General features: G+C 40.0%; 1 protein-coding gene across 1 annotated transcript in view; it reads right to left on the reverse strand.

Annotated features, from left to right (window-relative positions):
• The window catches only part of lig1 (ligase I, DNA, ATP-dependent), a 121,383-nt gene that overhangs the window by 11,296 nt on the left and 84,726 nt on the right, over positions 1 to 25,361 (reverse strand). Inside the window, exons 21-24 of the mRNA XM_055228472.1 lie at positions 23,545 to 23,689; positions 21,877 to 21,959; positions 20,518 to 20,670; positions 9,966 to 10,019 (exon numbers count right to left, since the gene is read on the reverse strand). Coding sequence (XP_055084447.1) covers positions 9,966 to 10,019; positions 20,518 to 20,670; positions 21,877 to 21,959; positions 23,545 to 23,689 — 435 coding nt within the window. The remainder of the gene's footprint in view (positions 1 to 9,965; positions 10,020 to 20,517; positions 20,671 to 21,876; positions 21,960 to 23,544; positions 23,690 to 25,361) is intronic.

The raw sequence follows: 25,361 nt of genomic DNA on the forward strand, positions 1-25,361 counted from the left end.
CCACCTCTATTGTCAATGCGGCTGCTTGTAGTTGTGGTCGTAAGGTCTGCGGTGCTTATCGCGGCGGCAATCCCCGAACCCAGTGGTGGACACTGGAAGTAAGGGATGCCATCAAGCTGAAGAAGGAGTCCTATCGAGCCTTGTTGGCTCATGGGACTCCTGAGGCAGCTGATGAGTACCGGCGGGCCAAGCGTGCTGTGGCTCGGGCAGTCACAGAGGCAAAAACTCGGGGTTGGGAGGAGTTCGGGGAGGCCATGGAGGAGGACTATCGGACGGCCTCAAAGAGATTCTGGCAAACCGTCCAACGCCTCAGGAGGGGGAAGCAGTGCTTTACCAACACTGTTTGCAGTGCGGGTGGAGAGCTGCTGACCTCGACTGGGGATGTTGTCGGGCGGTGGAAGGAATACTTTGAGGATCTCCTCAATCCCACTGTCACGTCTTCCGAGGAGGAAGCAGAGACTGGGGACCCGGAGGCGGACTCGTCCATCACCCTGGCTGAAGTCACTGAGGTGGTTGGCAAGCTCCTCGGTGGCAAGGCTCCGGGGGTGGACGAGATCCATCCTGAGTACCTCAAGTCTCAGGATGTTGTGGAATGGCAGACCGGGGTGGTGGTCCCTCTGTATAAGAAGGGGGACCGGAGGGTGTGTTCCAATTACAGGGGAATCACACTCCTCAGCCTTCCCGGTAAGGTCTACTCCAGGGTACTGGAGAGGAGAATCCGACCGATAGTCAAACCTTGGATTCAGGAGGAGCAGTGCGGTTTTCGTCCTGGTCGTGGAACACTGGACCAGCTCTATACTCTCCATCGGGTCCTTGAGGGTTCATGGGAGTTTGCCCAACCAGTCCACATGTGTTTTGTGGATCTGGAGAAGCCATTCGACAGTGTCCCTCGTGGTGTCCTTTGGGGGGTGCTCTGGGAGTATGGGGTCCGGGGATCTTTGCTAAGGGCTGTCCGGTCCCTGTATGACCGGAGCAGGAGCTGTGTTCGCATTGCCGGCAGTAAGTCAGACCTGTTCCCGGTGCATGTTGGACTCTGCCAGGGCTGCCCTTTATCACCGATTCTGGTCATTATATTTATGGACAGAATTTCTAGGGGCAGCCAGGGGCCGGAGGGGGTCTGGTTTGGGAACCACAGGATTTCATCTCTGCTGTTTGCGGATGATGTTGTCCTGATGGCTTCTTCGAGCCAGGACCTGCAGCAGGCATTGGGGCGGTTTGCAGGCGAGTGTGAAGCGGCTGGGATGAGAATCAGCTCCTCCAAATCCGAGGCCATGGTTCTCAACCGGGAAAGGTGGTTTACTCTCTCCGGGTGGGTGGTGAGTCTCTGCCTCAAGTGGAGGAGTTCAAGTATCTCGGGGTCTTGTTCATGAGTGAGGGAAGGATGGAGCGTGAGATTGACAGGCGGATCGGTGCAGCGTCTGCAGTGATATGGTCGTGGTATCGGTCCGTTGCGGTAAAGAAGGAGCTGAGCCCAAAGGCAAAGCTCTCGATTTACTGATTAATCTACGTTCCTACCCTAACCTATGGTCATGAGCTCTGGGTAATGACCGAAAGGACAAGGTCGCGGACACAAGCGGCTGAAATGGGTTTCCTCCACAGGGTGGCTGGGCGCACCTTTAGGGATAGGGTGAGGAGCTCGGTCACACGGGAGGAGCTCGGAGTAGAGCCGCTGCTCCTACACGTCAAGAGGAACCAGTTGAGGTGGCTCGGGCATCTGCTTAGGATGCCCCCTGGGAGGTGTTCTGGGCATGTCCCACCGGGAGGAGGCCCCGGGGAAGACCCAGGACACGCTGGAGGGACTATGTCTCTCGGCTGGCCTGGGAACGCCTTGGGGTCCCACCGGAGGAGCTGGAGGACGTGGCCGGGGAGAGGGAAGTCTGGGAGTTCCTGCTTAGACTGCTCCCCCCGCAACCCGGCCCCAGATAAGCGGAAGAAAATGGATGGATGGATAGTCTCTGTGATTTACTAATTGCAACCATTCAAACAAAGATTTCAGTTTGATTGCAATAGATCTTGTAGCCCTAAATTGCAAATAAAAGGGTTAATGGAACACTGGGAAATATAACAAAAAATTTAACACATTTTTTTCTTACCATAAAAAAATAAATAAATGATATAAAACAAAACAAAACAAAAATCACAGCTTTTAATTTATTTTGTCTAATTAAAATCAAATAAAAACAGCTTTCATTATTATTTTTCAGCCTAAAAATAGACTTTAAACCATGCCATTTAAGAAAAAAAAAGTCACATTTAGAATGAGAATTTAGAAAGTGTTTGTCTGCTCCAAACCACATGCTTTTACAGAGGATTGGCTGTAAAACTGCCCATTAAAAAGACCCAAACTGATCACTGACCCCTCGACATGAATGAACGAACCTCAATCTTGACTAAAATGTGATAAATTGCACGGCCCTAATCAATGTGAAATCTTTCATCTTGAGCATCGTACCTCGGGGAAATAACAGGACTGAAGAACAGCACAGACTTCTGTAGAATTAATGCGTTATTCTAAGGTGAGCTTGATTTTGTTGTAAATGATAAATGACCTATGACCTTGCCCATTTCTTGTGTGTTGCTAAAATGTAAATGTTTTATGTTGTTGAATGAATGCATTTTATCATCAGAAGCTGCAGATCTCAAGCTAGATCCATTCACATATGAAAAATAATTCATATTTTATGTTTTATTTGGACCTAAAAAGGGTCGTCTGTGCCCCTGTAGTCTCATCAGAAATATATGGGAAACATTGTGCTTGTAAATGTCTTGGTTGAGGTTCAAGTATCCACATAAAAGCAGAAATGCCACTTTATACACTGGATCTTATACCAGATATTTTGGTCTTTGGTTATAGACAATACACTAATTTTGTACATCTCCAAAAACAATAATAAGCTCCGGTAATATACATTTTTCTACAGATGGACCAGAATATTCTAGTATAAGTAGACAGAGACTTAATGCCACTGCTGCCTGTCCGGACTTGGCTTCAGTCTCGTAGGCACTTCCCCAGAGATCCACAGCTCTGAACCCCAAAGTCAAATCATGCTAAAGCGCCCGTGGCTAACACACGAGCTACACGTTGTGATGAAAGGTGATTCGCTAACGCTGTAATGGTCGCCCCAGTCTCTGCTCCAGATTAAACAAAACACAGGGAGTGAACCGGGCCAAATCTAACACTGACACTGAGCTCAAAGTGCAGTTTGTACCATGTGGAGAACAGTTGGTTTTAAAGGCCAAATGGAGGACATCTTCACTCAAAAGCAGAATAGCAGTCAAAAAAGAAATTGTATTAAATGAGCTGGAAGTATTACAGAATTTTACTTGAAGATGCACTATGTAACTTTTCTGGTGGAGGGTCTGCCGCCTGCTTGGCTCATGGATGTATTTATGTGCCGTAAAGAAGACATATTGTGCTCGTGTCTGCTATATCATTGTTATACGGTAATTTGGACATTTTAATTTGCAATATTCATCTAAAATGACTTAACAAGCCCACTGACTTCCACGTTAGACAACAGAGCTGTCAAATGGAAGCTGACGTCGCCGTAAACGTCATACCAAAGCGTTGCAAGCTGTCCGCCCCTCCTATGGACAGCTGCACATAGCGAGCAGTGGATTTTTCTTCATTTGTGCCAAGATGGCTACGTGACGCTGTCGAATCCTGTGCATATCACCAATACAGAAAATAAAACTGCAGAACAAAGTGTGTACGTCACTGTGGGCGTGTCCAGGTGGAGGCCAAGACGGGGGTAGATCCGATGTCTTGAATACAGGAAAATAAAGATTACTCAAACATATATGAATCACTCTAAATACAACTTCAGAGGGTAACAAAAGAAACTATTATCACACGGATAAAAGCCGAAAAGTCGATTTAGCAGAATAGGTCAGATTTAAATGCTACAGGGTCTTATATTAAAGATGTATCTTGCAAGTTTTTAACCTTGAAAAATAGGGGTATTCAGAAAAAAAGATTCTTAAAAGGATTGTATTTCTGAAATGTTCAAAAATCGATTGTAAATGGCATTAAGAGTTTTCTGTCAGGGTAAACTGGTGTGTTTCCTTATTGGAGCTCATGTTCATTCGTACATATTGAACTGTTTAGGCATAACAGCACTCAATATTATCGTTTATTCTCTCTATTTTCTTGAGCAGTAAACACTTCAGATTGTGTTATGGTGACAGGCCGTGACTCACTGCTCGTCCATTTGGAACAGCTCTTAATGTGGCAGCTCCTTCACGAAATGGGCAAAAACTTGTGTTAGTGCTTAGAAAGAGAAAAAGGGCCCCTTCCTCTCCTCTCTACGCCCATCTTAACCCTCCTCTTTGACCTCCTCTCTTCCTCACTTGTCTTCCTTTTCTACCCTCCTCTTCTCTCCTCCTCCCTCCTCCCCCTCCTGCTCTTCCTTTACCGCTGTCTCCCCTCTCCTTCCCTCCTTTTCTTCTCCCTCGCTCTCCACCTCCTACTTTTTCTCCCCCACCTCTTCCTCGTCTTCGCTGCCTCCAAATCTTCTCTATCCCTTCTCCCCATCCACTCTTAGTCTATTCCTCCTCACAGTTTTGCTCTTCTTCTCCCTCCTTTCCTCATTTCTCTCCTCCCTCTTTTTCCTTTTCTACCTTCTCTAATTTTCCTTTTTGTTTTTCTGTCCTCCTCTTCTACCCTCCTCGTCTTCTTTCTCCACCTCCTTCCTTTACCTGTCTCCCCTCTCCTCCTCCCATTTATCCTCCCTCCTCTTTTTTCCACAACCCCCTCTCTCAACTCCTCCTTATACCCCCTGTTCTTCCTTCTGTTTGTCCCTCTTTCCTCCTCCTCTTTCTCTCCTGAATCTTCTTTCTACTTTCTCCTCTTCCTCCTCCCACGCTCCACATCCTCCACTTTCCTTGTCTTCTTTCTATTCCTCCTCCCCTCCCGCTCTACAACTCCTGTCTCTCCTTCTTCCCCAGCCTCTTCTTCCTCCGCTACTCGACTTTCCTCCATGCTCCTCTCTCTCCTGCTCTCCTACTCCTCGTCACCCTCCCTTCTGCCACTTTCCCTCCTCTCTCTCCTCCTCTCCACCCCCACCCCCCCTCTCTCTCTCTCGCATTTGGGCCGCCCTGTTCGCTCGCTTTAACTCCCCATCCATCACGCTCACGCCGCTTCATTACAGAGCACCGCACACACTTTCTATTAGTCCAGTGAACAAAACATTACTACGGCCTCTCAATCAGAGCTCCCGGATTCTGCCGCCCACAGCACTTCCTCGCCAAACTTTTAACCTTCTACTTAAAGAAAGCGCCGCGGTCTCTAAGATGGAGGCCGCTACAGGTACACAGCTCACAATGGAAAACCAATTTGGCCCGTACAGTAGGAAATTGTAAGTTTGGAAAATTGGACAGCAGCAATAATGTAAGATCAGTGTCGAGGTCGGCCGGCGTGACCCTGATCAACGCTTAATTCGCAGCTGTAACGGCAGACGCTGGGAAAATAGATTTAGTGCGTTGCCTGAGGACACAACAGAAAGTACCAAACTACGATATACTTGATATACCTCAGGTTTGCGCAGTGGACGTGGAGTTGTGGGTAGGCAAGTACAATATATTGCTGAAGTAAATATAGACGATTAACAGTAATACTGGAAATATTTTATGCCACCGACACAAAAACACTTAAGTAGAATTAAACGTACCTAAGGCTAAAAACACGAGCTACAATAAATAAATAGCAGAATGAAACTCTTAGTAGAAAGTTTGTATCTATAATTAGTTATTTATTCAAACTTATACAGCTCAAATATCAGAAACAGAACAGAAAAATAACTAAATGTTCTCCATTATTGCAAAGAAAAAGGACCCCCATAAAATACTGACCCTCAGAAACTATTGTTCCACCTAACATGTACTGAACAATAAGTCGATACAGTGATTATCGTGACAGGTCTAGTTGTGGGTGGATGATTTCACTTCACAAATGAGGAGAAAACATCGTCAGAGGAGACTCGTTAATGCTGCATAAAATTTCATTAAAGAAGCTGTACCTGATTTTGACCATCTTAAAAACATGAAAAACAGTTTACAGTGGTCCAAAGTTATTCATCACTGAACTTATGCAATCTAAACATCCTGATTATTCACCATGATGAGTTTATAAGCACTTTTCACAACAAGGCCAGAGCAGAGCTTGCTGTGAGGGTAAAGCTAACAACAACTAGCATGCTAAGCAGACAGAACAGGGCCTTTAAGTAAACTTTGATTTTCTTTAGCCGTCTGCTTTTTTGATTTTACATGTATGTTTTGACAAATACAGTGGTCCCTCATTATATCGTGGTTCACCTTTCGCGGTTTTGCACATTTTTTTGCGCAATTTTGCATGATATTTTTTTAGTTTTGTTCTGCTTCCTGATTGCCTGAGGGACTGTAGACCATTGTCCACCAGTCTCCTCCATGCCGTGTCTCCTGTACAGTACAGAATGTGTTCAGACAAATTTATATAAATGTTTAAATAATTTTACATAAATGGTCAGAGGAACTGTGAAATACACAAGAGTCACTATTAATGAATTAAATAAGAGAGAAATGTGAGAAAATGTAAATGTCTGTCTGAAAAAATTGTATAAAGTGTGTGGTGAGGGGTTTTACAGCTGCAAAACATATAGAATAACTGTAAAAAATAAAGCTGATTCTTCGCAGATTCTGCCTATTGCGGGTTATTTTTAGAACAAAGCCCTAAACGGTATGGCCCCATCCTATCTGCAAGATGCTATTGTCCCATACCAGCCAAACAGAGCACTTCGCTCTCAGAATGCAGGACTATTAGTGGTTCCTAGAGTGTCCAAAAGTACAGTGGGAGGGAGAGCATTCAGTTACCAAGCTCCTGTGCTATGGAATCAACTCCCTGCTGATGTTAAACAGGCCCCCACAGTCTCTGTATTTAAGACCAGGCTTAAAACCTTCCTCTTCGGTATAGCGTATGACCAGGTTACTTAGTGAGGGAGTTAGGGTTATTAAAACCCGGGATAAGATAAGCTGCAGTAGGAGTAACTAGCTGGGGGAAGTATGGCAACCTGAGCACTATCCTCTACTTTGCCCTATTTTCTCATCAGCAATGCTATTCACATGTTGTCCCCTGTCCCACTCCCCCTGTGGAGTGTATCTCTTTCAGATGCCCCGATGACAGTTGGACCTCCTCCTTGCCTGGCTCTCCTCCTCCTCGCCCGGCTCTCCTCCTCCTCGTCTGGTCTTCCTCCCCCTCGCCTGGCCGATTTCTTATGTTGTCTGATTTTCCTGTTGTGTCTGATTTTTCCTGTTGTGTCTGATTTTTCCTGTTGTGTCTGATTTTTCCTGTTGTGTCTGATTTTTCCTGTTGTGTCTGATTTTTCCTGTTGTGTCTGATTTTTCCTGTTGTGTCTGATTCTTCCTGTTGTTTTGTTTTTTGTGTCTTGGCGGCACGGTGACTGAGTGCCATCACTCATGTCTCACAGCAAGAAGGTTGGTTCGATCCCCGGGTCACCAGGCCTTTCTGTGTGGAGTTTTTCATGTTTCTCCCCGTGTCTGGATGGGTTTCCTCCGGGTACTCCGGTTTCCCCCATCAACCAAAACATGAACGCCCTTCGAGACAACTGTTGTTGTGATTTTGGGCGTTACAAAAATAAATGAATTGAAATTGAACGTAACCCCCACGATAAACCAGGGACCACTGTATTCATTTCATGTATTAAAACTGCAATGGTTACTAGGTTACTTTACTACCTTTTCTGTCAGATTTTGTATAAATGTACTGTAAACACACTCACATTGGGACTCAGAATCAAGTCAACACCAGAAGAGCAAAACAAACTAGAGCTCTACGACAAAACCAATCTGTTTTATATTGTTTTATAAAATGTTCTGAAATCTTCAATTATAATGTACGTAGCATTGTGCAGACATAATCATAATAATAATAATTTAATTGACGCATCTCCGATTTTGAGTACTGGCATTTTCAAATCTCTTCAAAATAGCTTTTATGTATCTCCTGTCGACTCCTCCAAACCAAATCTATTTCACATCACAAACAAGTCCCAAAACGCCGCAACAACAAAATGCTAAAAAACATTGTTAATTATACCAAATACCCGCCTCCTCCTGTCAATCAAACCTCAAACTGAAAAAAGACCCTCGCTCGGTTGCGATCATTTTCAGAGCGGGTTGTCAATTTGTTCAAATGCTTCATGGCGTCGGAACAGACCTCTTCAAAAGTAAATTGAAAAAGCTATTCATTATCCCCCAACGGTGCACACGCCACCTACACAGTTATTCCAAATGCACATTGTTAAGATACGAAACACAAGTAGCTTTGCATTTCCTAGACTTAAAAACAGCCAATATATGTTCAGAAGGGCCAATTTATTTGACTTGTTGAGGGATTATTTAAGGCTATGTTGATTACAGACTCTGGAATGCTACAGGAACACTAGCTGTTTTTTTTTTTTTTTTAGTTATTTCTGATAAGGACAAATTGTGGAAAAACCCAGGAGGCTGCATGTTCAAAGTAATGGCGGTATTTAAAATTGCCAGGGCACATTTGGGAGGTGGCTGTCTCATTTCAAAGTTGGATATTTCATTTATGTCAAACAAAACGAAATGAAAACGAGAATTAAATGAAAGATGGATGATTGTGAAAGTGGAAATGGCCCTGTGAGACGCAGACTGGGGCTCTATTCAGCGGCAAAAATGAGACCATTTATTTTGGAAATTAGAATGCGTTTGATATATACAGAAAAGGGTGAATGTGGAGTTACAATTCAGACTTTTAAATTACATATTATGGAGAAAAAATATATATATATGACGATGAAAATAAAAACACCCATTGATAATTAAACACACACACGCAAAAAACACTTTCTCTTGTGATTTATTTATGCTATAATTTGTGGAGATTTACTGAAAATAAAACACTACAAATTAAAGGCGCTGTCTTAAAAACGTGAAAAACAGAACTAGATCATTTTAAACAGTGCTCCAAAGTTATTCCTCACTCGCCTTATGCATCCAGAGCATCCTAATGATTCACCTCGATGAGTTTATAAGAGCTTTTCGCAACCTTCAGAGACCAGAGTGGAGAGTTTTTCTTTTCTGATGAGATGCAGACAGCACATAGCAGACTTATTTTGACCTTTGCTGCTTATACAATAATGGGGAAAGACACATTTTGCTCAAAAATCTGGTACAGGGCCTTTAAAGCCGTGATATATATGAACTATGGTTTAGTCCAACACCTAAATACAACAGTTCACATTTTAATTGATATTTATCTACACTAATTTCACATTTTTTGGACAAGTAGTTAGAGCACAAAGGCCGGTTCAATAGCTTAGTGCACATGCATATTTTAGTTGTATCCTTGGGCATTTGAGTGAGTGATTGGTGGTGGTTAGACGGGCCGATGGCAACTTCGCTTCTGTCAGTCTGCCCCAGGGCATCTATAGCTGCAGTAATATGTCACCGCCACAAGTCTGGACTTTTGGAGAGGCTTGTCGAGCAGTACGACTATAAGGCATTATTGCTACTATTAAATACAAATGTCAAAAATAATGTTTGTGACTTGTTTGGAACTGGTTTAAAATGCATGAGTGAAGAGGGACAGTGTTACCTCACTGACAGCACTGGGAAAATGCCTGTGTTTGATATTAATGGAGGAGACTACGGTGGCCCATATAGTCTAAAAACAAGCTGAACAAAAACTGGTAATATAAAAGATGCTTCATGCTTGTGTTGCCATAAACATAGACGTAACTATATTGAATCTGTAATCAGTGCTTTTTGGTCAGTAGAGGCAATAAGTAACATTTATACCCCAGAATTTGTATTTCCTAAAATGATTCAAATAAGTATGTGCCACCATAGTCTCAGTATAAACCGGCGGCACAAACTAACGCACGCCTTAGATGGGGTTTAAAACAGTTTAAACCTTCACACGAGTCGACTCTGAGACACTTTACCTTCAGAAACTTGTAGTGCTGCTCCAGGTCTTCATCTTTGAACCCAGTCCCGATCTGAAAGAGACAGAGCAGACACATAGATACTTAGATCAAAACTGTACACAGCGTTTACTGCAGAGGGAGAGGATTCTACTGCAGTATCGTGTCACCTCTGCTGTACTCTGCGTAGACGCAAAACGACAAGATACAAACACGCTGACACTAGTGCTGTTTTTACATGTTATTTTGAGTTTAGAGTCTGCAGAGAGGACCTTACAGAATGAGGAAAGGTGAAGAAAGAAGTGAGAGGAGCCATTTTAAAAGCTGATAGGTAAAATGTAGGAATGTCACCATGTCAAATGTTAAAGGGCCTATATTACCATTACGGCTATTTTCTGATCTCTGTTGTTCTGCCGTTTCTTCATCACAAACAGACCTGGAGTTGTGTTTTGTTTCATTTACACAAGTTTAACACAGAAAACTGCATATTTAGACTGAGTTCTCTAAAAAAAAACAAAAAAAAAACAAAACACCCTGTTCCACATTGTGATATCATGGGTAATACAGGAAGTGCTCCACTGTGCTTTAAAATTCCATACCCCTTTCCCATACCCCATCACATTGTATGATTTTAAAAAATAATGTATTTGTATATTACTGCTGCAAATAAGTATTTAAGCACCTGAGAAAACCAATGTTAATATTTGGTATAATAGCCTTTGTTTGCAATTACAGACGTGAAACGTTTCCTGTAGTTTTTCACCAGGCCTGGACATGTGCTGGTTTAAGTAGGGAACCTTCCGTGCCATGCATGATGTTAAACCATGACGTCTTAGTGTATTACTCACATTAACCTTGGAAACGGCTCTTTTCAGGTCATTGACCAGCTTCTCCTGTGTAGTTCTGGGTTGATTCCTCACCTTTCTTAGGATCATTGAGATCCCATGAGGTGAGATCTTGCATGCAGCCCCAGTCCGAGGGAGATTGACAGTCATGTTTAGCTTCTTCTTTTCAAATAATTGCTCCAACAGTGGATCTTTTTTCACCAAGCTGCTTGGCAATTGCCCTGTAGCCCTTTCCGGCCTTGTGGAGGTCTAGAGTTTTGTCTCTTGTGCATTTTGACAGTTCTTTGGTCTTGGCCATGTTAGTAGTTGTATACTTATTTGCCTCACTGTAGGTCATTATGGGCTGTTAAGACGTTGTGAGAAAAACACGCATATTACTATGTTTATGTTTTGTAGTGTGATAATAAAATTGCAATATTACACATAATACATGAAAAAAAATCTGAATGTAGATGCTTTCATTTATTTACTACTGAAACTGTCAAAATAAAAACTTAACAGAGCATTGTAGAGAATCTTACTGCTATTTGTAAGGAGGGTTCAAGTAGAGGGAGATCACTAAAATATTCAGACACACGGATGAAATCTAAAACCTCTTCAGGCATGTTTTTGATGAAGAATAACACAATAGAAAACTGAAAAAAACATATTAGCATAATACCCCTTCTTTAATAAGGAACCTTTTTTTTTGTCAATTTTACTTTAAAAACAAAAAAACAAATGGAAAACTTTGTGTTGTTGCGATATATGTACAGTTGAACTCAAAAGTTTACATACACTATATAGTACAGCCCACGTTGCTTGCTGCATTCTCGATGTTTGTTGGTACACAGGGCTGCCTTTAAGTCCAATAACACATTTAATAAAACTAAAAATACCATTGCAAATGCCTGTAACAATAGTGAGAGGAGGAGGAGACGTGTTCTGCTCGGCTCACGTCTACTTTGTTTGTCAGACTTAACTCTATTCCCTTTCCAATATCAAGTTAAAGATTTTCAATAAGAATCGCTCAGAGCAACGTGGTGCACTTCCAGCTCCGCAGCCTGGGAAGTCTGTAATGCACCACACTGGATCAATCATGAAAATGTGAACCAATCGAAAACCTAGATGTATGTTAACACTAATGCAGCCAACCGTAAGGATTATCTGTAAGGAAAACTAGTAAAAATAAGTTATCTTGAGTTATGAGAACCAAAAAAAAACACAACTAAGGCTATTGTCCATTACATTGTATTGTACCGTGTGACCTGAGATAATAAGCGCTTTTCAAAACCACACTAATGTTTTGCTGTTTAGATAATGTTAAAAACAAAACAACTAGCCCTACTTCCTGGTTCTCAGAGGATAAATCAGACACAAACAGTACAATCTCATTTTGACACTGAGAGCTGCTTTTACAATACATCTGTACAAGGCAAAACACATTTTACGTAATTCTATGACCAACATACAGCCTCTTTAAGCCTAAAAACAGGTTGTTTGGTCTGAGAGCGGACAGAAATCCCTCTTCACAGCAGCAGCAGACGGACAAACCAGGACTAGACTCAGTTCAAGGACATAGCAGAGGTTTGAGTTTCCATCGGGAGGAGCAGGACCACATCACGGTGTCAAGGACGAGCGTGGGTTTCACAGATTTGGGGCATTATTTCACTTTGTAAATGCCATTTCTCATGTAAAGTTTACTTTTGTGCATGCATTGGGCAAAAGGACTGCTCAAATTGTGAAAAAACCCAAAACTAATAGAGATTGGGCAACATGTCTAAAGACCTACTATAAAGAGACCACTTTGTTGTGATGATGTTTCTGACAAAGTTGTTTTAGATAAATATTGCGATTTACAAAGTTCAAAATATAAGCTAATGATCCATAAGTGTCACAGATTTTAACTATGTAGCAGACAAAACCATAAGATGTCTATACAAGTCTGTTCTAAAAGCAAGATTCTGTTCAGAGTGCACACTGTAAACAACTCCAGAAGCAGATCAGAACCTGTTCATAGAGGTTTAAACTACAGGTGCAAGATTTTTCTACAAAAAGACAGTATTTTCGACATTCTATTATCTAAATAAAAGCAGCCTTTACCTTCTGACTTCAGTTGTGAGAACATTAACTATGATTTAATTGTGTTAAATTGCACGGCCCTGCTGGAGTTAGAGAAGTTTGGCTTTCTTTATGAATACTGGGGACAGCATTTAGTAGCCATTATAAGTTAAGTAGTCCCAACAGATTTTAAATGGCAGCCTATAACAGTAAGTATTAAGTATAGACAAAGGCTGCCAGGTTCACCACATTTGAATAGAAATACCAATTTAAATGGTCACAATTATCAAAAGGTAAAAGCTGCAGTTATTCAAGTCATAAAATGTCACCTACCCAGCCGATAGTTTGACCTTACATCTAATCTACGGTTAGGACGTTTTGTTCAGTTTTATGGGGGATTGATTGTTAACACATTTAAAACGTCATGTTACCTTTTATTGTTTTGAAAATGCCACATTTGCCAAAAACAAGGTATTATTTAAAAGGTGTAATAGGTTTCAATGTCGTTTTTGGCATTCTGAGTCCACCCTCCATTTGCTCTCAGCGCTAAGTCACTCACCGTTCAGAGCACCATCACAACACAAACAGCATGCGTCTGGCTAATGAAACTACTGCACATCACATCGGGTTTGTTAAGATATAGTGTATTGTTTTGAGAGATTTCAGGCGCGTTTTTGATAAAGGATCAAAGTTATAACATGTTTTCCATAACGTTCTAAAATTTTGACACTACAATGGTGCATAAATAATTAAAGCTAATATAAAAATACATTATGTTGTGACTGTTTGTGTAAAGTTATAGGCACCATTTTGAGGACTTTTCTAAAGATATCATATTTAGTTTTGAATTATGTAAACTATGGACTGCTGCCATAGTTCACGACTCGAGATGAGAGGAATGAGCATTTTATTTGAATAGGATGTCATTCAAGGTGAAGAAACGTGACTTTTTTTAAACAGTAGCGCTCGCATTGAAAAGTTTAAGAACCATACAGACTCCACTCTAAAAATAACCCCCCATTTGTCTTGTAGTACCATCACACTGTTCTAAATGCTCACACTATATAAAAGGAAATCGTCCGTAAAGCAGCATCGTCATTGATTGGATATTCTCTGAGCTGAATGCCTCATCAGTCCAATCAGACTCATCACACGAGCCTCCAGCTATGACGGTACAAAGGACAGACCAGAAGAGTTTAAAGGCAGTGTACCGCTCCTAAAAAAGGTGAACAACAGAAGTAGTTGGTTTTTAACGCTTTGCAGTGGTCCAAAGTTAATCCTTACTTACCTTGTGCATTCAGAGCATCCTAATTATTCACAATGATGACAACAACTAGCATGTTAACAACACACCAGTCTACTTCTTGGTTCGCAAATTATTAAAAACAAGCCTGAAATTAGATGCAGACAGTCCACAGCTGTCTCATGTTGACCCTAAGAACTGCTTTTAGAATGTATCTGTACAGGTGAAAAACAGATTTGTATTACTTTATTACATGAAAAAACAGGTAGAGCCCCTGTACGTTCCTCATATTTTTGTGCCAACCAGATTATAAATATGGTTACACTTACAAGGTACATTTTGTTAATCCATAAAATGTTTCTAACTTCGGAGCAACACAAAAGTAGAACTAGACTTGTATCGACTTATTGCTGAATATATGAAGCTGGAACTATGATTTTTTTGCAGGAAATATTTATAATGTGTACATTTTCTTTGCACTACTGTAAAATGTTTGGTTATTTTGTGCCTATATGATGAGATTTAAGCCGTAAAAGGTTGAATTAACAATGTCTGACTCATTACAGATGCAAACTAACGACTTAAGTGTTTCATTCTGCCATCTTTACTGCAGCTCATGATTTTTTAACAATATTCTAGTTTTAAAATAGCTTTTGTGGTTTAAATCTGCTTTTGAGTTTTTGTATCAGTGGCATAAATTAGTTTCCATATTGTTGTTTATCGCCAGCAATGTATCAAATTTTAAAATATGTTATTACGACAGGCCTAATCAGCAGTCTAACCCGCAACTTCCTTACTGAGAGGAGGAGACCGGATAACCACTCTGCGACAGTAAAAACACAGAAAACTGCACGTTAAACCTGGTACCGGATCCCCCTGTGCTTTTCTCTGCTCAGCGAAGTTAAAAAAAACAGGACAAAAATACGCTACAGTGCAGTCACCAATTATTAAAACAGTTCATCTAGTCACTCTTCTACAGCTCTCCTTTACACCGTCTGCACTTCAGGACACCAGCGAATATCTGATCTGCAACGTCAGATACTAAAACACTATTTACAGTCTTCATAAAAGGATGAACCCAGTCACGCAGCGCCGCAACACACCTCCGAGTGCAGAGCTGGGGGAAAAAGGGTAAAAATATGTACAGAAATAACTGGTGAGGAATGAGAAGTGCCAAAAATGAAATCCAGAAGCTGCTCGGGCGATGAACAGCAGGAGAGTGGAATCAATAACGGCAGACAAAACAGGAAATCTCAACATTACACGGCACAACTGAGCGCGCTCAGAGACGAATGAGACTTCACTATAAAACCTGTATGTGAGGAGGTTGTACCTCTATGACTGTAAACTGAAAAAGCAATGGGGAATACTACAGTACATTAAACAAGGGCTAAACTTTGGCTAAACTTGAGCTAAACCAGGATCAGACCACCTCTGAATAACACAACTTCACTATATAAACCTGTATGGGAGGATTTTGTAAACTAGGACTAAACTAGGATTAAACTAGGACTGAACTAGGATTAAACTAGGAGTGCACTAGGACTAAACTAGGACTAAATTAGGACTGAACCAGGACTAAACTAGAACTGAACTAGGACTAAACTAGGACTGACCTAGGACTACACTAGGACTGAACTAGGACTAAACTAGGACTGACCTAGGACTGACCTAGGACTGACCTAGGACTGACCTAGGACTGACCTAGGACTGAACTAGGACTGAACTAGGACTAAACTAGGACTAAACTGGGACTAAACTAGAATTGAACTAGGACTGAACTAGGACTGAACTAGGACTGAACTAGGACTGAACAAGGACTAAACTAGGACTACACTAGTACTGAACTAGGACTACACTAGTACTGAACTAGGACTACACTAGTACTGAACTAGTACTAAACTAGGACTGAACTAGGACTAAACTAGGACTAAATTAGGACTGAACCAGGACTAAACTAGAACTGAACTAGGACTAAACTAGGACTGACCTAGGACTACACTAGGACTGAACTAGGACTAAACTTGGACTAAACTAGGACTGACCTAGGACTGACCTAGGACTGACCTAGGACTGACCTAGGACTGACCTAGGACTGAACTAGGACTAAACTAGGACTAAACTAGGACTAAACTAGGACTAAACTGGGACTAAACTAGAATTGAACTAGGACTGAACTAGGACTGAACTAGGACTAAACTAGGACTACACTAGTACTGAACTAGGACTACACTAGTACTGAACTAGGACTACACTAGTACTGAACTAGTACTAAACTAGGACTGAACTAGGACTGAACTAGGACTGAATTCGGACTGAATTAGGAATGAACTAGGACTACACTAGTACTGAAATAGGACAGAACTAGGACTGAACTAAGGTTTGAACTAGGACTGAACTAGGACTAAACTAGGACTAAACAAGGACTAAACAAGGACTAAACTAGGATTGAACTAGAACTGAACTAGGACTACACTAGTACTAAACTAGGACTACACTAGGACTAAACTAGAACTGACCTAGGACTAAACTAGGACTAAACTAGGATTGAACTAGGACTGAACTAGGACTAAACTAGGACTGACCTTGGACTACACTAGGACTGAACTAGGACTAAACTAGGACTAAACTAGGATTGAACTGGGACTGAACAAGGACTGAACAAGGACTAAACTAGTACTGAACTAGGACTAAATTAGTACTAAACTAGGACTGAACTAGGACTACACTAGGACTACACTAGGACTACACCAGGACTACACTATCACTACACCAGCTTTGTATTGCATTTCCTCATTTACATGTGCTTTTATTGCTCAAAACTATTTTGAAAACATCACCACCCCAGAACGACTCTAGAACCTAAAAGTTGGAACGTCATGGCAAATATTTGAATCTAATTGGTCAAAGCATCACAACAGCAAAACAAACAGAAATCGAACTTGAGTTAAGCCAGTTGAAAGAAAAGAACAGGCATATTGTCTTTCCAAAATAGTCAGTTTTGATGCTAAAATAGACTGAAATACGTCCGTCTGCATCACTATGTTTTGTTAGTTTTGTTATCCTGTATCCTCCTCTCAGTAAGGAGGTTGTTGGTTGCATTCTATTAAAATTGCTAAAGGAAGAAAAGTGAAATGAATAATAGAATATGAATGATTTTTGAAACGGCTCTATCCCTAAATATTTCACATGTTGCGACTTGCCTCTTGTTGGTGTGAAACTTGAATGAGATTGAGAATAAGATGTAGTTTGTCCTGGGAAGACCTGGTATGTTTTTTTTTTTTTTGCAAAGTTCCTCTTGTGTGTCCGTAGAAAATGGATTTACTGAAGAGCTGGTACATATTTATCCAACGCCCTCCACCTTCTATAAACTTAGATTAGTTCCCACTTGGAGTGCGCTGCCTCAGAACTGTTTCGTGTTGGATACAGAGCTGAAGTCCTTTACACCAGTCTATAAATCCAAGTTTATGTAAGAAGAACTATAAAAACAACTGAATAAAAATGCCAGAATTCACAAGTAGAAAGCATAAAACAAGATCTGAATAGAGAGACTGGGGACATGAACACTCCACTCTGAGAGATCAGGAGTTGAACCCACAACCTCCTGGTGAGAGGGAGGAGACAGAATAACCACTCTGCCATTTTTTAAATATGCATTGCTTTTCTACACAGTATTAGAGGCTTACTTTTTGTATTCCCAGTAAAACAAGTTTATAGTTGGCTGTAATAAAAATAATAAAACTTGAAAATGAAAATGCATGTTTTCGGGGACAGGTTCTTCCGAGATTAGAATAGGCCAAACATTTTGACTAAAGCCACTGTTAAAACGCACAAAGAAATTCAAAACTGAAAATTAAAACAGAGAAAAACAGCAATAACAAAAATCACCAAATTAAAAACATGCACCAAAAATCTGCCATGTTTACTTCAAAATATAACCAACCACCAACAACAGACTTTACAACAATGAACAGCTTACACTGTCCTATTACTACTGCTACACCTACTACTAATACTGCTAATACTGTCGATGCTACTGCTACTACTATTAACTGTGTCTTATTACCACATCTTTGCAATATAATTTACTTTTTTTTTTCATATTTTTTACTTCAAGATAGTACCAAGTGCCAACAACACACTATAACTACTTGACTACTATGACCAACTTAGTGTCCTACTGCTGCTACTACTGCTTCTACTACTATGAGAAGTAACTCCCAGCCAACACCTACTACTACTACTACTACTACTACTACTACTACTACTACTACTACTACTACTACTACTACTACTACTACTACTACTACTACTACTACTACTACTACTACTACTACTACTACTACTACTACTACTACTACTACTACTACTACTACTACTACTACTACTACTACTACTACTACTACTACTATTGCTAGTACCCTCAAACTGCTACTACTATTACCATGTAACTTATACCAAACTACTAAATCCCTACTATTCCCACAGCTGTGTTTGCAATACAGTTTGAAAAGACACACACACAAAAACAGGACAGAATAGAGAACACACTGTATAACTACTACAGCTAACTCTGTACTAATGGTACTACTACCGCACTCTTTTTACATTTTAAATACTGTACATCAATACTGCATAAAATAGGCTGTTGCTACAACTACTACTTAATGTCCAACTTACATCTACAAATACTGCTAACTTCAAACCACTACTGTTGCTGCTACTACAATTACGACTACTACTATTACTCCTACAAAGTAACTTACAACTTCATACTATCTCCTCCCTACTATTCAGACCTCTGTTTTTGTAATACAGTTTTAAAGTCACATCAATATTTCATACAAAAAGAAGAGGACAGATTAAATAACAAAAGCCTACAAATATTTACCAAACATGACGGCGCACAGCAAGGCACACAATACAGAATCTATGTAACTTTAGATCTGAGTCGATGTCCCGGGACCAAAAGGGAGAATATAGTGATGTAGTTCTAATAATGAGAAGGGACACGTAATGGATATTTACTGTTTATGCAAGTTACATTCAAGGTCTAAAATGAGGCATTGTTCAAGTGCTGTAGGGCAGCTTGGCATTTCATGGTTTATGGCTTTAAGGGCCCATATTACAATTTTTCCCGATCTTTGTTATAATGTTTCCTCGTCACAAACAGACCTGGAGTTGGGCTGTCAAAAAATATCCTAAAATACTGATACTAAAACAAGTGTCGAAATTAGATACTCATTTGAACAAGTATTGATACTGAAATACTCACATATATTTAACTAAACTGGACCTTGTCAAAGCAATAAAAAAATCAGGTTTGTGAAGTTGTAGTGCATTGTTTTGCATCAAGCTTTTATATATTTATGGTCACGTTTGGGGGGGACTTGTATAGGACTGTACTTCTAACCATAAAGAGGGTTTCAATAGGGCCAAGGAGAGATCACTAGATTACTCAAACATGTATGGATGACATAAAACCTCTTCAGGCATGTTTTTGATGAGGGAACAACATTAGAACATGGTAGACAGCTCTCTTTAGACTATTAAAACACAACTCCAGGTATGTTAAGAGAACTATATTATAATGTGATTAGATGCTCAGGAAATGCGATTAGCACCAGTCGCCCAAAGCTTCAAAATAAGATCAATGGAGAGGTTTCTATATCTAAAAGAGTCAGAAGAAAACATGTATTTTTGAGATCAGGATAAAAAGAAGGGATCTGATAGGACGCTGTCAAAACAGAGCAGTCAGAAAAGTAATACAACTATTTCTGGTGGAGTTTGTATCGTGTTGTCAGAGCAAACATCTAATCAACAAACTCAAAACAACTCTGCAAGTGCCTCAAAAAGAAACTTAGCAAGAAGCTCAATCCAGCTTTAATCTTCTAGTTTACTGAATTTTGATGGAAGTTTTAGGGAATAATTATAATTTGAGATATATACATATGCATTTTATATATGTATGTGTGGCCATCATTTTTTTAAATGATCTTCAGCAAAATAATGTACTAAAAGTATGAAAATAGTGCATTTCATTTCATTTGAGCATTGTTCTGGTACTATAGACATATACGTAAAATATATATACGTAAAACTGTCTTCATTCAAGTTGATACCTACTGTTATCACAAAGCAATTATAGCCCCACCACGTAACTATCTAGCCAAAGAATAAACAAAAACATTTTTCAGTTTTCATGGCACTAAAACAGAAAAACATGCTTGTTTCCATGGATCCCCCGCCCTCCCAAACTACCAAAAGTAACTAGTGCACTGTCTCTGTTCAAACTTATCCCAGTGTCAAAGATGAGTTAGAGCAAAAACAATGTAATGTTCCCTCTTAAATATAGTTTATCATGGCACAGAATTGTCTACATTAGCCATTACTTTTATATTTTGTACAACTTGGTAACATTTTCCACATAATCTGAGACCCGTACCTTGCAAACAGACTGAAATTCCTCGTTCTCCTCATCGTAACAGGCCAATAGGAATCCTCCATACGTCCCGGTCCTCTTGCCTTTCCCGAGGTACGCTCCGATCACACACAGGTCTACAGTGTCACCAACGCCATCCAGGTAATCCTTCTTCAGCTGGGATATAAAACATAAAACAATGAGAGAGTAAACAAACTAAACATATCAACTTTCTTTAAAATTGAGTTACTGAAGGCAAAACACAGTAAATATAACCAGAATTCACCATTAAGTTTAGTTTTTTAAACTTTTCAACTGCAGGGAAATCGTTAATCATAGTGTACATCGACAACTAAGAACTTCCATCCTTTTTATTCTGCTTATCCACTAAGAACTTTTTACATTCATTTAGGTTATTCTTTGTCAAATCAGTAACACAATTTATTAACATTTGATCAAATTAATACATAATGTTAACATTGAATTATGGGTCCACCCAGTCCCAGTTTCCTCAAAACCCCTTATTTATGCTTTTAATTTGTCCTTTTATTTCAGGTGGCACATCTCAAGGGTTTTCCAATAACATGAATTCAGATTCAGGTCATTCTTGAGCTGTGTTTTAACTACTTTAAACCACAGATACGATAACAATGAAACAGGATAATGCAAATAAACCCTTTTTAAACAGGCCGTATCATTAAGAGGTTACTTATATTACAACTAAAAGAACAAAAATATCAACACTATTCCAAAGAAACTGCCCACGATAAATAATGAGCCCCAGAATATATTGTTCTAGTTTTCATATATTGAATGATTAGTTGATATAGTCATTATGGTGATAGACCTAATGATGGCAAAAAACTAATAGTGAAATAACTCATCACAATTTCTTTAATTTGAGCAGAAATGCAGCAGAAGACAAACTAGTAAATATTTTCCAATGCCTGTAATAAAATATATTCTGTTGAGTCATGCCTTTTTCTATTAATTTCTTACATTTTGTTGCCTGGCAAGTCTAGACTGATCTCTTTCTGTATTTTTTTTACAGACTGACAGCCCTCTGTTGCATCTCAAGCCCGGCCAAATGTGACTGTATAATCAGATTTGTTTATTTCAGTGACACATGTGAAACGAAGGAACTCATTGGTCACCTATGATTTACAAATAAAAGGTTAGTGCTTTGCCCATTGATTCTGCAGAAAGCCACTGTGTTTGTCAGTGTCCTGTGATATACATTTTTTTCTTTTCTTTTTTCCAATAGGGACGGCCCATGCCCATCCACCTGAAAACTGACCCGTCTCCAGCTCAGGTTAAACTACAGGGAGTCAAGAATGTTGTGATGTCACGTGAACACCTATTTTACCTTTTACATACACTCACCTTGAGCCAGTTGTGAGACCTCTTGGCGATTTCATAAGTGGCGTCCTTCTCCAGAGTCTTAACCATCAGACCCTCACAGGAATCTACAAGAAAATAAAAAAAAATATTGAAAACGTAAGAAATCTACCATTCTGAATGCTGAAAGATGTCAATTCTGTTGTGATGTGGGTAACTTTGTGTTGTAGCTTCAGAGACTGAGCCCAAAAGCTAACCAACGTCTCCAGTTCCTCAGCAGACATTCATGGACTAACCCAGGGACTCGACCCTTGGACTCGACCCTTGGACTCGACCCTTGGACTCGACCCTTGGACTCGACCCTTGGACTCGACCCTTGGACTCGACCCTTGGACTCGACCCTTGGACTCGACCCTTGGACTCGACCCTTGGACTAAACCAGGGATGAACCAGGATTGAAGCAGGGACTAAAAAAGGACCAAATCAAGGACTAAACCAGGACTATAAGAGGCCTAAACCCAGACTGAACCAAGTCTAAAACAGTACAGTTGATACCCATGAAAACAAATTTATATACTCATTTGTTATATATAAAATAGTGATTAGAAATGCCTCTTTTATAATATATACTTTTTTTTTTTGAAAAAACAACACATTTTTAAAGCTACAGCTACAGAGTCTAGACAGTTATGCAAGTAATCTCCCTCCTTTCAACAGTTCAAACTAAAAATATAGAAGATAATATTAACCAAGTGCGCAATTGCATCACTACTCAATGTAATGTAACAGAGCAGAAAAAAATATGAAAAAACCTACACAGGAAAATAAAGACCGTTAGATGAAACCCCATAATAAAATAAAACAGCAGATAATCAAAACGAGAATATTAGTGCATATTTGACCATGTTATAGTTTTCCGTTATCTAAATCAAAAACAAATCTAGAGTTGAATTTTGCTACATTCACACTTCCTTCATTAGACAATTAATCCAAAGCAGTTTTCTTAGACTGTCAGAAATGCTTTACTCACATTCTGCCTGTTCAGTTGCGTCATACATAAAATTCAGGACAGTTTTTAAGCACATAAATGATCACCGGATTCTTTCTGTGGTCAAATTGTGACAACAAAGGCATGGCTAGCATAGCATTCAGGTGGGATATGATAACTGATGGTGAGGTGAAATAGCAAAGACTTTGTAATTACCAAAAAATACAATGTACAGCGTTACACAATCTATGGACGGGTGTGGAATGTAGAAATGAAAGTGTTAACATGCATTTTACAAGACAAACCTAAACTATGATTTTGTAAATACATAATGCTAACTGCAGATAAATATGTGTGGGTGTATTGTGCATGCGCGATAATGTGTGAGCGTGTTCAGGGCAGAGAATGAACATTTTTGAGTTTCTATTTAATTTAGGTTAGCTAATAGAGACTTATATTGATTCATAATCTAGGCCTGAAAATAAAAATGCTTAAAGGTACAGTATAAAAAGTGACAGTGTGTTTTTAAAGAACCAGTTTGATTGCCACAGTTGCGTACATTAGTGTTTCTGTCCCTGACTTTTAATTTATCAGGAGGTTCAGACAAAGTCCTCATTGCTGCTGTTTATTTCTCAGGAACAGCTGACCCTGTGATGTCACTTTAACAGTCCCAGTGTAAATGCAGTTGTACATCACTCATCTTTCCTCTTAAACCCTCCTGTTACCTTTCACGGACTGCTCCAGGAACTCGGCGATGGTGTCTGTGTTGTTCGAGTCGATAGATTTGGCAAAAACAAACTCTCCTTCCACTTCAGAAAAACTCTCATGGAGCAGAGCCCTTCGTCGAGACAGAGGCTGCTTCACCAAAGACTGAAAAAAGAAATGAAAACATTACAAAAATACAGAACCAGACCATTTCACCGCAGTGGCCCCAAGCTGAACAGTGACAAGGACAAACTAGGATGTGGAGAGGAAACTAAAGCTCTCGAGACACAGCAGACAGTTTAGGAACATACTGGACACCCACACATGAACAAGCAGAGTAGAAGCTGCACAGCTTAAAGCACATACAATAGGTTAGACTCTTAAATTCTACAAAACAGTCATTAGATTTAAGTATTTTACTACAAATGTGCCAGGTGTTTCATAGTTTTGTAATTTTGGTTAGGCCTGTCATGATAACAAAGTTTGAAGTGTGATATTTTGCTGAAGTAAATATAGACGATTATCGGGTCAATCTCTGTTCCTGCCCTCACCTATGGTCATGAGCTTTGGGTAATGACCGAAAGGACAAGATCGAGGATACAAGCGGCTGCAATGGCTTTTCTTCGCAGGGTGGCTGGGCGCTCCCTTAGAAATAGGGAGAGGAGCTCGGTCACAGGGAAGGAGCTCGGAGTAGAGCCACTGCTCCTCCACATTGAGCGATTTGAGAACGTGTTTGTAGAGGATTGGTGTATTTTGTCGTCTGCACAGGACATTACCCTCTATGGATACACGCTCACTTATGGTCTACAAAATATTTCCATATTGTAGTTTGATTTTAAGGTGGGATAATGTGGGATTTTTATTTTTAAGTTAATAAATTTGACCTAAATGTGTCCCCAAATACGAGGTAAACATGTTCACACCAAATATAGCTTTTACGGATAACAATTGTAATGCAGATTTATTCACAAAATTCACAAAAATATCGGACATGATCGTCATGTTGTTTTTGTGATAATTTGGTGTTTTAGTTCAAGACAATTATCCAATCAGGAAGCAGAAAGAGCCTCTCATTTGGGTTGTCAGTTTCAATGCTGAAATCCAGTTGGTTTAAACCTAAAAGGACATTCTCTGATCTGAATGGTCACTGCCTAAACCCCAGCACCTGCAGAACAATCATGACTCAGTGCTAGTGCTAGTTCTGGAGGATCTTTCACATTAGGCCTGTCCATAAACTGAGAATGAGACACTTGTATGTGAAGGTTAAGGCTCTGGAGACACAGGTTGAGTTGTGATTGCAGTAACTTTTTTTTAAACAGTAAGAGCGCAGATACATTTGATGTGTTCGCTACATTCATTAGATCAATTACATTACGGTATTAGTAAATCCTCTAGTTGCTCATAACCCTTATTCTATATTAATTAAAAGCAACTGAAAATGATTTGGCTCGTTAATAAATGACTCCTCCTCCTCCTCCTCCCCAAATGACTCACGGGCTGAAGAGATCAACTTCCTCCTACTCAGCCTCATAGAAGCACTCCTGCAGGCCAACCAGCATTTCAGAACAGAATTATGCAGCAAATTTATCCCCTCGTGTCTAGTCTCTTGTCAGAAACACATTTTACAATCCCACTGTATTTTACGTAATCTATTATGCATTTCAACAGTAAATTTGCGATGATAAAAGAGAATTGCTCATTACTTTGGGCCGATTCTCGAAAATGTGAAGAGTGCACGACCTTGAAAAATCTCAGCTCGTAATGGCCTCGTTTTGGCTGAAAAAAATTAATATATTATTCATTTTTTATGGAAAACGTGAAGAGGTTTCCACCAATA

The sequence above is a fragment of the Periophthalmus magnuspinnatus genome, chromosome 17 (genome assembly GCF_009829125.3).
Source record: "Periophthalmus magnuspinnatus isolate fPerMag1 chromosome 17, fPerMag1.2.pri, whole genome shotgun sequence".
Lineage (NCBI taxonomy): Eukaryota > Metazoa > Chordata > Actinopteri > Gobiiformes > Gobiidae > Periophthalmus > Periophthalmus magnuspinnatus.